The sequence below is a fragment of the Colletotrichum scovillei genome, assembly GCF_011075155.1.
Source record: "Colletotrichum scovillei strain TJNH1 chromosome Unknown Contig00005, whole genome shotgun sequence".
NCBI classification, from domain to species: Eukaryota; Fungi; Ascomycota; class Sordariomycetes; order Glomerellales; family Glomerellaceae; genus Colletotrichum; species Colletotrichum scovillei.
In genome coordinates this window covers 905,758-918,590 of record NW_023336263.1, presented here as the reverse complement: position 1 = coordinate 918,590, position 12,833 = coordinate 905,758, and the positions used below count along the sequence as shown (strand labels likewise).

Genomic DNA, 12,833 nt, shown 5'->3' with positions numbered 1-12,833 from the left:
ATGGTTCTGGAGCGCAGGTTCTGTCCTGAGTTGTGGCCGTATGAGCCATATAGTAGTAGCATAGGAACATAGCATCCACCGTTGACTAATAGTGCTGAACATCGCCTACATCTATAGTTGGGACCTTCATGGATTGCTACTGGATTACAGAAGCAAAAGTAGCTGCCATTATAAACAACTCTATGTCATCAATAAAAGGATTCCCTTCTCTGATTTGTTGACTTTGGCCATCTTGCAGCACACCGTGTTATTACATACACCCAGTTGCACTAATCCTTAGATCCCAGATCCCATTGCTCACTCCACTAGCGACATTGGTGTCATATCCTCTTGGACAGGCCCAGGAATATCCGGCCGATTTCGGAAGATGGCGAAGCACACCTCGGCGATATCCTTGGCCATAGCCGGACTAGCCGCATCAATCTCTGCTCCGCTGTGCCCCATCCTCACAAGTTTGGCTTTCGCCGATACCATATTGGCTATTATGAAAGCCTTCCCTACAAAGTCTTGCGTCGCGAGCCTTCTCTCGGCAATGAGAGCGTAGCGGTCGATGATGTCAATGATTCGGTCCCTGAGCTCGGCGATCAACGTCCAGGGCTTATTGTCAGAGACAGACGCTTCCATCTGATAGCAGAGAAACAGCACGGCTTGCAGAGCCACTGTACGAAACAAGGATCCGGAGGTCCTCATCATGTTCACCAGTCCACCCAAGTCATAGCCTTTGGCCAGTTTGCTGGGAGGATCAATAGTCTCGAGGATTGAGATGGCGGTGCTGACGCACAAAGTGTAAGAGAAAGCCAAAGAGGAGCTTCTCTGAACGCCAAATGGCAAGTGAAGGGCAAGTAATGACCTCTGACAAAGAACGGTTGAGAAACATAAAGCAAAGTTACCGCGGTCAGGAGAGCTGTTTGCTAGCAGCGGACGCGCCACAGCTTCAAATGCCTCCTGCAACTTGGAGGCCTCCTCGTACTTCGTAGAGCATCTGATGTCGTTGAGGAAGTTGGCGATACGCATCCGCGTTCTCAGAGTCGATATCAAGTAGCCCACAGGCGACGAGGCACCTAGGCAAGATCCCTCGCCCATGCCATTCGATTTCGGAGGTGCTGGTAGCGACATATCCCAGTCGTCGGGTCCTATCGTTGTCAAAATTCCTTCATTCATTGAGCTTTGTAAATCCAGCTCCAGGATCGTGTACCAGAGATTTTGTTGGGTCTCTAGCTCGTCCTTTGTGAGGCGGTCTCCTGTAATCGAGGGATCGCGATGCAGGCCCGCCACCATTGCGTTTCGCGCCAGCATACCAGATGAGGACCAAGTAGCCGTGGAATCCAGGCTGTAAACCTGCCTCATGATGTCGATCAAGCAACATGCTTGGAGAGTGCTGACATCGCAAGGGTTGGAACGAAGGGCGACGCCCTGCCACGCTAGAATGAGATGCCACCACCCCTCGATCTTGGTGTCCGGCAATCGGCCGCTGTTCGTATCTAGAGTACCATTCCCAATAGCTATGACCAGCAAGATTTGTATGCAGTCGGAAATGGGCACGCTCTCAGGCTTTTCCCAAAATCTCAAGACCTGGTCTTGGAAAATTGGCTTTGGTAAGAGCGCAAAAACGGAGCCAAAAGTGTCGAAATATTGCCGGATCAAGAAATCGGTTGTGAGCCTTGGTGGAAATTCTTCAAACATGGACAGTTGGGGCCCCTGGGCCTCTCCGAGAAAGAGGGTCCGCCGCTGGTACAATGAAGTCTTCAGCTCATTGAATGTTGTAAACTGGCCGCCAGGTAAAGAGAAGCCAGCCCGGCCCATGAGGGCCATGATATGTTGAAACTACATGATTGTCAATGGGGGTAAAAACAAACGCGGGCGCTGAGTTTTCTCATACCTTGGGGAAAAGCCAGTGATTGCTACTACGCCCATACCAAGTTCTTCTCGAATTGAGTTTGCTCGGCTTTATGGTCGGGGTCCCGGCGTTCTCGGACATACCCAACGCGTCTGCATTCCCATCAAGCAAGGCCTCTTGGGGCCCAGGAGTCGGGGAATCCCCATCATCAGCTTCCACGCTTCTATCTCGAGACTCGGTAGCTGATGCGCTGCGATTCAAAGCAGACGATATGGCTTCGGGTCTTGCATCTGCCGGATCGCCGGAGTAGCCCGGCGAATGCCTGATATCGGGGCCTTGCTCCCTATCGTTGGACGCTTGCTGCTGTTGCTGCTGCTCACGGAGCGGACGCTTCGGCGCTGTGCCGGAGACCGGTCTCACGTACGTGCATTTCAGCGGAGGATTATTCTTTGAGCACCGATCGCAGGGCCGTTGCTTATTGCATTTCAGCTTTCGGCGATGACATTCGAGGCAGACGAGCATCGGCCGCTCTCTTCGGCGCCGGCGCGTGTGCACCGGCGTTTCTTCCGTTTGTTGTATGTCGGACATAGTAGTCAAGTGTTTTTAACGGGTGATGTGGGTACAGTAATGAGTATCCGCAGTCGGCAGATGGCTGCAGACGGCAATCCGAACGTTCAACAGTGAAAGAGGAAGATTGTTTGTTGTTTGCGATCGCCGGAGATTTGAGGTTGACTGAGTTTAGTCTTTCTCTTCGATCACCGACGGTATTTGAACTGATCTCCACCCGTAAAGCCGAGCACTCGACTTTGGTTCGTCTTACTAACCGGACTTAAAGGTGGGGAAGGTCGACCAAGCGTGGGTGTTACACGCAGCCATCATCAAACTCTGCAGATATAGACCCAGTACATCGATATGAATTGACTGAATAATGAAATACTAGGTTATATATACTTCTTATAAGTTTGCTCACGAGTCTGTAGAATGATGGCGAATGTCAAAACCCGGCCTTTTGCGCTCTTGGTCGCATCGATTTTGACATTTCTTCTGAATCATGGGGGTACAGGAAGACCTCCAAAACGTCGTCGACTGGACTGATGAATACGATTTTGGCAATCCTCGGAACTTCTCCCCATTCACGAAGTGGGGAACAACAGTTCACTACGGCCTTGCAACCTTTATTGTTACTTTTGCCAGTTCAATTTTCAGCACTGCAACTGAGGTGACAAGCGAGTTATTCGGGGTCTCGAAAAATGTCATGCATTTAGCAACAGCCCTCAATGTTTTGGCAAGTAGAGCTATAATGTGGCAGTCTTGATATGTCTAATAGTCAAAAGGGATTTGCATTTGGCCCCCTGGTTTTTGGACCGCTCTCCGAGTTGTACGGCCGCAAGACGCCCCTACTACTGGGGCTCCTCGTCTTCTGTGTCTTCAACATACCAGTTGCAGTCGCAACAAACGTCGAGACGATACTGATATGCAGATTCGTTGTTGGCTTCGGAGGCGCGGCTCTTTTAGCGATCGTCGGCGGCGCACTCGTTGACCTCTTTCTTCCCATTGAAAGAGGCATCGCGGTCTGCATCTTTGCCGGTGCAACGTTCATGGGGTCTATATTCGGGCCGATAGTTGGTGGCTTTGTCACTGAGTCCCATTTGGGATGGCGATGGACGGCTTGGTTGACACTCATCCCCGGTGCTGTGCTGTGGACGATTCTCTTGCTGTTCATCCCGGAGACGTATGGTCCAGTCATCCTCAAGAGAAGAGCTCAGGAGCTCCGTTTCGAAACTGGCAATTGGGCACTCCATGCTGCGATCGAGGAGCATCGGTTGGAGTTGAGCGACATCGCGCAAAGGTACCTCGTCAGGCCCATCGCCATGCTCTGCCGCGAGCCCATCTTGGCCCTTGTGACGGTCTATATGTCGCTCATTTATGGTATTCTATACCTCTTCTTCGAGGCTTACCCAATCTCCTTTTCCGTCAAACGCGGTTGGAGTCTGGGCGTAGGAACACTTCCGTTCTTAAGTCTTGGGTTCGGCATTGTCCTTGGAGGAGTGGTCGTACTATTACACCTCAAATACCGGTACGCAAAGATATATAAGGCAGATGGAAAGGTGCCGCCAGAAGAACGCCTCGTTCCAATGATGTTCGGTGCTGTTTCATTACCAATAGGCATGTTTTGGTTCGCCTGGACAAGCGATCCAGATATCCATTGGGCTCCCCAAGTCCTTGCAGGCATTCCTACCGGAATAGGAATCATGACCATCTTCATACAAGGCTTGGTGTACATGATCGACACATATGCTCAACTCTCAAACAGCGCCATTGCGGCCAACGTATTTCTGAGAAGCTGGGTTGGTGCCGGTTTTACCATGTTTGCGACTAGCATGTATAACAAATTGGGTAAGCTTGATCTCCGTTCTGCTAGTCCTAGTCTTTAATCAAGTTGAGTCATTAGCTTACTGAGGTTACAGGCGTCGCGTGGGCATCATCGCTACTTGGTTTTATTTGCGTGTCTTTGGTACCAGTCCCATTGTTATTTTTCAAGTATGGCAAGGTCATTAGGAAGAAAAGTCGGTATGCTCCATTTACGGACTAAAGTATTGGTAAGTCATCTATAGAGCAACAAGTTTGAGATTAAGGCAATCCGTTAATGCATGTAAGTGATGAGCCTCTGCATGGCCAACACCGTGTCCTGCGGACATTAGCCTGTGTGCCTCTAGACTCAGTCCAAGCCCTGATCATGATGATGCTGGTAGATACAGAGATAATAAGTCGACTCATGGTCAGTTCAGAGGCGAACTTAATCTCCTTACTTAAGGTTCTTTTCCGTTCCCGCGCGGAGGGGCTCTGCGGCGGGATCCCTTATTACATGTACTCAGGGAGTTGACAGCAGCACGTAATCCGACGATTGCGCTTAACCTTAAACCCATCCGGGCCTTTCAGTCAACTCATTTGAATGAATGATACTCTTGACTTCTGACCAATTGAATCACACTTCCTACCATAGACAAACAGCTTCTTCTATGCCACTTGGTATTTCAATTACCTTCGGTGAAATTCCCTTGGCAAGAAAGTGTCTAGATGCACAGAAATTTGGCCACATACATCAACTGAGACATAAGACCGGCTTCATTTCAGTAGTTCAAATCTCTCTTGAGCCGAGATGAAATATAGAGTCACGGACAAAATTGCTACATTGTGATGATCAGTGCCCAGCGACCTCCTGCTTGGTCTTTGTCTCGAGTAATGCCACACTCAATCGGAAGATCATGTTGGGTGTATGTAGCAATTTTGTACTGTAGACTTTCCATATAATGCTGCGCATAAAAGAAACTTTCATGCTCATGCTATCAGCCCCTGGAGGAGAGACCGCGGTGAGATATGAGACTCGGGCATACCGCAAAAGTGCGAGTATTCGCAAATTACGGATATATTGGCCGCTTGGGCCATGTGTCCGGCAGTAACAATTGCAGGCTTCTTTCTTCGTTACTGTCTCAAAACTTCGCAGGCATCTTTGAGCCCGAGCCCGGTAGAACCGGGATCAGATCCACCGAACGTCGGACGGCCCCGGCTCTTAAATACCCGGCGTATTCTTCGGTCTCGGATATGAGGCCGCGAGGCGTGGAATCCGTGGGGTTCCCGGCCCACTTGCCCTAAACATTGACCATGGCATTGACCACGACACGATGACAACGGGTCTTCTTCCCTCGAAGGGGATGGGTCTAGGTGTTGAAGACCCAACTTTGTTTAACACAAGTTGCAATCTCAGAATCATTCTATCAACTATGAGAACACAAAAAAAGTACTTGTCAACGCTTCGTTTCCTTACTCCTGCTGTTGGTCGAGGGGCACTGAAGCAATGCATATCCATCACTAATACGGAGCAGCCTGGTCCAAATTTGGCCAAGAAGTCTCCGTATATTAGAGTTGTCTTGTGGGACCCCATCGCGGGCCCTTAAATACGGTGTAGGACTTGCAGCCCGAATAATTTAATGTATTTTGAGTTCCCGCCTGACTCAAGCCTCATAGTAAGGAGGATGTGACCGGACTTTCATGTATTCTCCGCAACTCGCAGAAGGGTCCAAAGAAAGCCGAATCTAGAAATCCAAACCCGGGGTACAATGCAGCACCTAAGGCTATATATAAAGACTGAATGCTTCCCGTGACGAACCCAATCACTCACACCTGACATTAGCTCTCTCAATTCAACGATAAAGTCCACCAAGCCTTTCTCAAGATTTCTAATAATCGGTCCAAATCTCACATCCTTCAAGATGCAGTTCTCCAGCCTCTTCGTTACCGCTGTCGCTCTGGTTCTTCCGGCCGCCGTTAGCGTAAGTCGATTTTCCCGTGCTCAAATCCAAATTACATCATATCTCATTCACTAATGCTTTACCTCAGGCTGGCTACTGCCAAGGCACCACCTGCATTGACAGCATTAAGAACTTCGAGTGCCCCAAGCAGTGCCCCAAGGACGGCACTTGCGCGCTCAACGTCGCTTGCTTCTAAGGAATGAATCAATGATAGAAAGCCGGGATAGCAAGTTATTGGGAGCTTACCGAATACCCTGGGCGGTGGGAAAGCACATCGCTGAGTGTGGTTGAGCGCAATGCAGATAGGGCTGGATCAACTTTGAACCATGGTCTCTATATGGCGGGTCTATCGGTCAATCAAAAGCTTTTGCACTGCCATATCTTGTGATTGCCTCTGTCTTCTATTTCAAGCTACGCAGATTTCAGTGAAGTATTATTTTCGAGTTCAGCAACATAGCGATGGAGCCAAGAATCAAGCCCGGAGATAATCTCTCGATCTGTTCAAAACATTTTTCTTTTATGCAGAACGTAGGTAAATGTTCTATACACCATGTACATGTGGCGTTTAGACACAGTTGATCACGGACAGAGAAATAAGCAGCCCTTCTTGCGTTTCGTTTATTATAGTCCGCGCATGACACATACTCGCCATCTTTATTAGGCTTTCTGATGCAAAGCATACTTATTGCTGCGAACATTTGCGAAGCTAAGACAGCAAGGTGGCTTGTCCCGTATATCCCCGCTGAATTTGAAGACCTTCGCTCAAGAGGTGAAGCCAGAATCTAGACGTTGATAGTGGTTCTTAGAACTCCGCTCGGAACAATCGATTCCATGTCAACTTCTGTACTTATTCTTCAGTGTTGTTACCAAGTAATGAAGTAATGGCTTAATACTAGTAGTCGTGGAACTGAATGGACTCATACAGACATCGACGATAAATGCACACATCCTCGATTTTTTGGGGAATCTATCTGCTCACAGATGTCTGACCGAGGTGCTCGATGCAATATGGCAGTTGTATCGCTATGGTCTAACGCGAAATCAAGGGTATCTTGTGGCCAATGGCCGACTACTATCTTCTCATCCCTTTTAGAAGTTATTCTCCTTCTCCATAGCCGTCTTGACAGCCTCTCCTCGTACAGTAACCTCGGTAGTGTAGCTCTTAAACTTGCGAGCTGGAATCTTCTTCATAAACATCTCATCCAGCTCCTCGTATGTTCTTCCCGCTGTCTCGGGCAAGTTGTACCACAAGTGCACCAATGAAATGACAGCCAAGCCGCCAAAGATGAACGCCAACTTGGCGCCGAGGTTCAGCTGATCAGGGTTGAACAGATACGGCAGAACAAAGTTCCACATGGTAGTGAGTGCGTTCTGCAGGGCGAGACCGAGAGCGATGGTCTTGATGCGAAGTCTGGAAGTCGAGACCTCGGCGAGGATCGTGTACGCAGTCGCGCCGATCGTGACGTTGTACCACCAGCAGTACATCATCAGAAGTGCAACAGTGCCCCTGTTGAAGGAGAGGGTTCCGGGAAGGGCGAGACCACCGGTGATGAGGAGGATCACGGTCAAGAATGCGAGCCCGTACACGGTCAAAGGGCGGCGTCCAACCTTGTCAACCAAGTACCATGACATGACATTTCCAATGAGAGAGCAGATTTGTTGGACGATTTGAAGCTTGAAGCTATCGGCGGTGCTGTAACCAGCCAGCTGCATGTAATACCTGGAAACTGTCAGTCAAAGTACAAAGATTGAATGTTGGGGCTAGCGATGGTAGACTGACGTAAAGTAAGAGGCAGCAAAGGTGATTCCCGACAGGGACTGGATGCAAAGAGGCGAGATGCTGATGATGGTACGTCTCAAGTTCGACTTGCGGAAACACTCGAGGTAGCTGGCGCCTGCGGTTTCCTTGCTAACCTGTTCCAGGGTCTGGTGAATGACAGCCAGCCTGACACGGCCTTCATCCCCAGAATGTCCTAGCTTGCTCAGACTCTTGAGGGCCTGTTCATCCTTCTCTTTCATGGCCAGGTACCAAGGACTCTCGGGCATGAAGGGCAAAAAGATGGCGGCGATGGCGGCGAAGCCATATTGGGCACAGAAGACGGCACGGTACGCCCAACGGCTGTTCATGGTACCGGTCTCGTTGACGATGACAGCAACGACCAGAGGTCCGAGTGTGTACGATAGGGCTGAGAGACATGTGAAGAGACCACGGAGTGCGAGGGGTGTGATCTGATGAGGCTCAACTTAGTACCCAATCTGGTCATGTTACGCGCCGGGGATCTTGGCTTTGGAGTCTTACCTCTCCAATGTATGTGACAGCCACAGTTGACAGAGCACCGATAGCAAAACCATTGATGAACTTGCCGCCGAAGAAGAGTTCATTTGTGGTTGCGACGAATTCGAGAGTGATACCGGTAATGGAAAATGCCAACGCGAGGCCAATGACCTTCTTTCGTCCAAAGATGTCTGCGAGAGGACCGCTACCTAACGCACCCACGACGGCTCTGTATGAAGTCAACATGGTTAGCACATGTCTAGATCATGTAGTATGGTAAAGAATGGGGCGCCGGCATTACTTACGAAGCGATTGGTGCGCCATTGAAAGCGGACTGCCATTTCGTATCCAAGACATAGGAACCTTCAAACTCATGACCAAAGTCTTTTCGGAACTCTGGAATGCTCAAGATGCTGCCGCCTGCCTGGTTTTCAAATGCCAGGACAAGAACACACCATACGGCGTAGATGCACCAGAAGGACGCCTTCGGGTACTTCTTCAACGACTCAAACTTTCCGAGCTCATGCTCCTCCTGGTTTCCCAGGTTGGCGAGTTGTGCCTGACCTTCGCCGGGGTGCTCGAGGTGGTCGGCATTGTCCTTCTTCTCAGCGTCGACCATCGTGACTGGCTTTCTTTCGATTAAGAGACAGACCTAAAACGAAATAACCCAAAAAGAGAAAAGTCAAAACGACTAAGAATCGATTCGGATTCAGGCTAAAAGAGGCTGAAGTCTAAAGGTTGCGCCAAGATGCAGGACAAGGCTAGAGATTGCAACCATCACGGGCTCTGGCGAGTCTTTATAAGGCAAAGCCGCAACACACACAATGGGTTGAGACTAGACTCGTAAGTACGAATGGGCGCACGAACCCGAATGGTCCCACGCCGACATCATGGAAACGACCACACCAGAAATCTGGAACCTCGGGGGAATGACACGACGGTGGATCCGGGGTGTTGCCAGCATCGTCTGGGGATACCTGCGGGGCCCCGACTCTATGTGGGAAGATGGAGACTGGCCGAGACGAGTCAGGAGACCAAGACGCCGTCACGCCAATACCCACCGTTTGTCCGGTGTAGTGCCTGGGGTTTCCCCATCCAGGAGTACTTACCGGCGACGAACCCCACGCGAGGATTAGTCTTCGTGGTTTTTGAAAATCAGGGGAAAGAAGCGGAGATACTCTTATCCAGGAGGCGGCATCAGTCGTCGTCTTGAAGTGCGAATAGACTCATTTGCTCTATGTAGTCCTGTATGCCGATGGTGACCTAATCTGAAGCGCCCAAGAACTTGGACGCTCGAAGACTGTATGTGGAAAGACACAGCATGAGTCAAAAGGCTTCTAGGCGCCACTGTTCTAAGAGTTGAAACTGAAAAGTGAATTATCCGTATCATATCAACACATGTCTTCGCAAAAAGGTGATGGCATCGCAGCAGTCTCAATATTCTCCGCCTGAGGAAAATTCTCTTGTCCCGTGCCCTTCTCCCGAGACAGAACCCCGGCTATTCCCGGCACGCGGCACCATTTAGCGGTGGTTTGGTGTGTCGAACGGTGGAGGCGCGTCGCCGGTGGTCGCCCGATTTTACAAAAGAAGTTTGGCACGCCGGCGAGCCGCTGTTCGTGGCCCCGACACTTAGAACGATCCTGGGGGTTGCTGTCCGACATTGTCCGACGTTGGTCCGCGTTGACATAACGCGGTCTGAAATCTTTAGATGAGAGACAGACGGTGCTTGATACTTCCTAATCTGATACCTCGGTGGTTGATTTGTTTCTATATAGACTTGTTTCTATGTTAAGCATTGATCGAATCTAACTGATGCTTGGAGGTGATCAAAAGTTGATCAAGCATGGCTCGGAATCCTTCCCGAAGCCAATAGTTGATTTTATTTCATCCTCGGAGATCGTGGCAACGCTTTTCCCTCTCTCCGCCGACGTTCGGTCAAGGCATTCATGATTACTACTCAATGCACCTTTACCGCTCTCACCATGATACCATTTCCAAGACTTTCACGTTCTGGTCTCCAGACATCTGGCAATGACGCAACCCCAGACCGCGGACTTGGTAAATTACCTTGGAGAATGGAGATGCCGTCCCCACACGAGTCGTGTGGGCGCTTGACAGCCCCCAAACCGGCCAAGCTCAAGCCCCAGAAGCTGGTCGGATTGCGGGGTTACCACCCTGTTGAATAATGAGGAGAGCCGGAAAGAGGCCGAGACGGTATTCAGCTGTATGGAGTACCACGCGATGTTCGGGTCAGGTTTTCAGCGAAGTGCGAGTATGTGTGTGTGAGAAAGGAGTTCCTGTCGAGTTCCAAATAAGGAAATCCTAAGCACCGAGACCATCGTGAGAGCATCGCGCTGAACAGCTCGTCATAAGGGAGTGGGCAGCTTTCTTTCAAAGTGATCGTGCTAAATTCAACTTCAAACCCCTGGACCCGAAACCCTTGCATTGCGAACTTGCGTCTCATTCTTGTCCCCTTGCACTCATCACGTCACGACCACACGCCAGCAACTTGAGATACCACCACCATGGCGCAACTCAACAGACTGCAGACATTCCCAAACAAGCCGAGAGTATTTGTCCTCACAGACATCTCAAACGAGCCCGACGACGCCGAATCGCTTGTCCGTTACCTCCTCTACTCCAACCAATTTCAGACCGAGGGCCTCGTCGCCGTCTCATCAACATGGATGAAGAACAAAGTCTGCCCGCAAGACATTCACAAGATCCTCGACGCCTACGCCGGCGCCGTGGATAACCTCAACAAACACACGCACCCAGACTACCCTTACCCTTCAGCCGACAGCCTACGAGCCTTGGTTAAGTCCGGGCCACCGGTACGCAATTGAAGAATGGCAGTTGTCACTCAAAGACCAAATATGCTGATATTTAATCTCACAGGTGTATGGATTCGCCGGTGTAGGTGCAGACAAGCCATTGACCGACGGCGCCCAGCTACTCCTCGAGAGAATCGAGGCCCCCTCACAAGATCCCCTTTGGGTCCTCGTCTGGGGCGGCACCAACGTCCTGGCCCAAGTCCTCCTCACCGTTCGCGACAAATACTCCCCCGAAGAGGCAGCCAAGTTGCGATCGAAGCTGAGAGTGTACACAATTTCCGATCAGGACGACACCTCAGCCTGGATCCGCACCCAGTTCCCCGACATTTTCTACATCTCCTCCATCCACGGCTGGAACCAATACGGACTGGCAGCGTGGACGGGTATTTCTGGAGACAAATATTACGGTTTCGACCAGGGCGGTCCAGACTTCTCCAAGGTCTCAAAACAATGGATCAAGGAGAACATTCAGATCGGCCCGCTAGGCTCCGCGTACCCCGACTTCCTCTTCATCCCAGAGGGCGATACCCCGACGTTCCTCTACCTTATCCAGAACGGCCTCGGCGATCGAGAGCATCCGGACTACGGCTCATGGGGAGGTCGTTACGCGCTCACCGACGCCAGCGATGCCGGACAGCAGGGCAAGCACTACAGCGACATGTCCGACACGGTCGTCGGCGTTGACGGCAAGTCATACCGCTCCAACCAAGCCACCATCTGGAGATGGCGCGACACGTTCCAAAACGATTTCGCGGCACGCATGCAGTGGTCGCTAAACCCCGACGTCGCTTCAACAAATCACCACCCCATTGTCGTCGTCAACGGTTCTCAGAGCCTCGAGCCTTTGTACTTCGAGGCTGAAGCCGGTTCAACAATCGAACTGGACGCCTCAGGGACGTACGATCCCGATGGGGATGAGTTGACGTTCAAGTGGTGGCAGTACCGCGAGCCGAGCGCTTCACAATGGCTGGTCCACTTTGAAGTCTCGGAACTTGGTATCGAGAAGCTGGATGCGGAGGGTAAGAAGATCAGGGTCGCGGTGCCGGAGCCCGAGAAGTCTTGCATGGAGCTCATCAGTCGGCAGCCGGTGGCCAAGGGCCAGGTGCTGCATCTCATCTTGGAGGTGACGGATAGCGGAACGCCCGCGCTGACGAGCTACCGTCGCGTAGTGATTCAGGCGACGAATAAAGATTTGAGAGGAGGTAAGCCTTTGAAGGAGGGGGAAGAGCTGTTAGCTATCGGTGATGCCATGAAGGATTATACTGGATGAGAAAGCATCATGACTAGTCCTTCAATGAAAACCAATCTAGGTCACACCTCACATACAAAGTCGATGAGAGGGAAATCACACGAGCCTCCAATGGCGTTATGCTGCTGCTTGACTGATTGATGGGTCAGATAATACCGTGCTTGGGTTGTGACATCCGCTCAAACGACACATAAAGTCACACAGTGATTAAGGGCATATACAAGTTGTTATCGGCATTAAACCATGATTGTTATCGGTATCATAATTCGACGTCATGTTGAGCTTGTCGATTCTATTTGCATGATAGCATGTCGCCTGAGACTGAAGA

General features: G+C 50.7%; 5 protein-coding genes across 5 annotated transcripts; 3 read left to right on the top strand and 2 right to left on the bottom strand.

Moving 5' to 3' along the window:
* Positions 1 to 297: 297 nt before the first annotated feature.
* On the bottom strand, positions 298 to 1,812 carry HER10_EVM0006387 (uncharacterized protein; the record flags this gene model as incomplete). Its single annotated transcript, XM_035475973.1, has 2 exons — positions 298 to 719; positions 891 to 1,812. The coding sequence occupies 2 exons, from the start codon at positions 1,810 to 1,812 to the stop codon at positions 298 to 300; spliced, it is 1,344 nt and encodes a 447-aa protein (XP_035334048.1).
* Positions 1,813 to 3,153: 1,341 nt separating this feature from the next.
* HER10_EVM0006917 (uncharacterized protein) lies at positions 3,154 to 4,430 on the top strand (the record flags this gene model as incomplete). The annotated part of the gene is made up of 2 exons (XM_035476489.1): positions 3,154 to 4,234; positions 4,306 to 4,430. 2 exons carry the CDS (start codon positions 3,154 to 3,156, stop codon positions 4,428 to 4,430), a joined length of 1,206 nt encoding a protein of 401 aa, XP_035334084.1.
* A 1,678-nt stretch (positions 4,431 to 6,108) lies between these two features.
* Positions 6,109 to 6,343, top strand: HER10_EVM0008931 (uncharacterized protein; the record flags this gene model as incomplete). Its single annotated transcript, XM_035478436.1, has 2 exons — positions 6,109 to 6,168; positions 6,236 to 6,343. The coding sequence occupies 2 exons, from the start codon at positions 6,109 to 6,111 to the stop codon at positions 6,341 to 6,343; spliced, it is 168 nt and encodes a 55-aa protein (XP_035334229.1).
* An 893-nt stretch (positions 6,344 to 7,236) lies between these two features.
* HER10_EVM0005282 (MFS hexose transporter) lies at positions 7,237 to 9,053 on the bottom strand (the record flags this gene model as incomplete). Its single annotated transcript, XM_035474904.1, has 4 exons — positions 8,728 to 9,053; positions 8,447 to 8,651; positions 7,928 to 8,376; positions 7,237 to 7,867 (listed from the first exon to the last, which is right to left on the bottom strand). The coding sequence occupies exons 1-4, from the start codon at positions 9,039 to 9,041 to the stop codon at positions 7,237 to 7,239; spliced, it is 1,599 nt and encodes a 532-aa protein (XP_035333975.1). The 5' UTR covers positions 9,042 to 9,053.
* Positions 9,054 to 10,947: 1,894 nt separating this feature from the next.
* Positions 10,948 to 12,526, top strand: HER10_EVM0012799 (cellulose-binding protein; the record flags this gene model as incomplete). Its single annotated transcript, XM_035482184.1, has 2 exons — positions 10,948 to 11,256; positions 11,321 to 12,526. 2 exons carry the CDS (start codon positions 10,948 to 10,950, stop codon positions 12,524 to 12,526), a joined length of 1,515 nt encoding a protein of 504 aa, XP_035334505.1.
* Between the last annotated feature and the right edge of the window lie 307 nt (positions 12,527 to 12,833).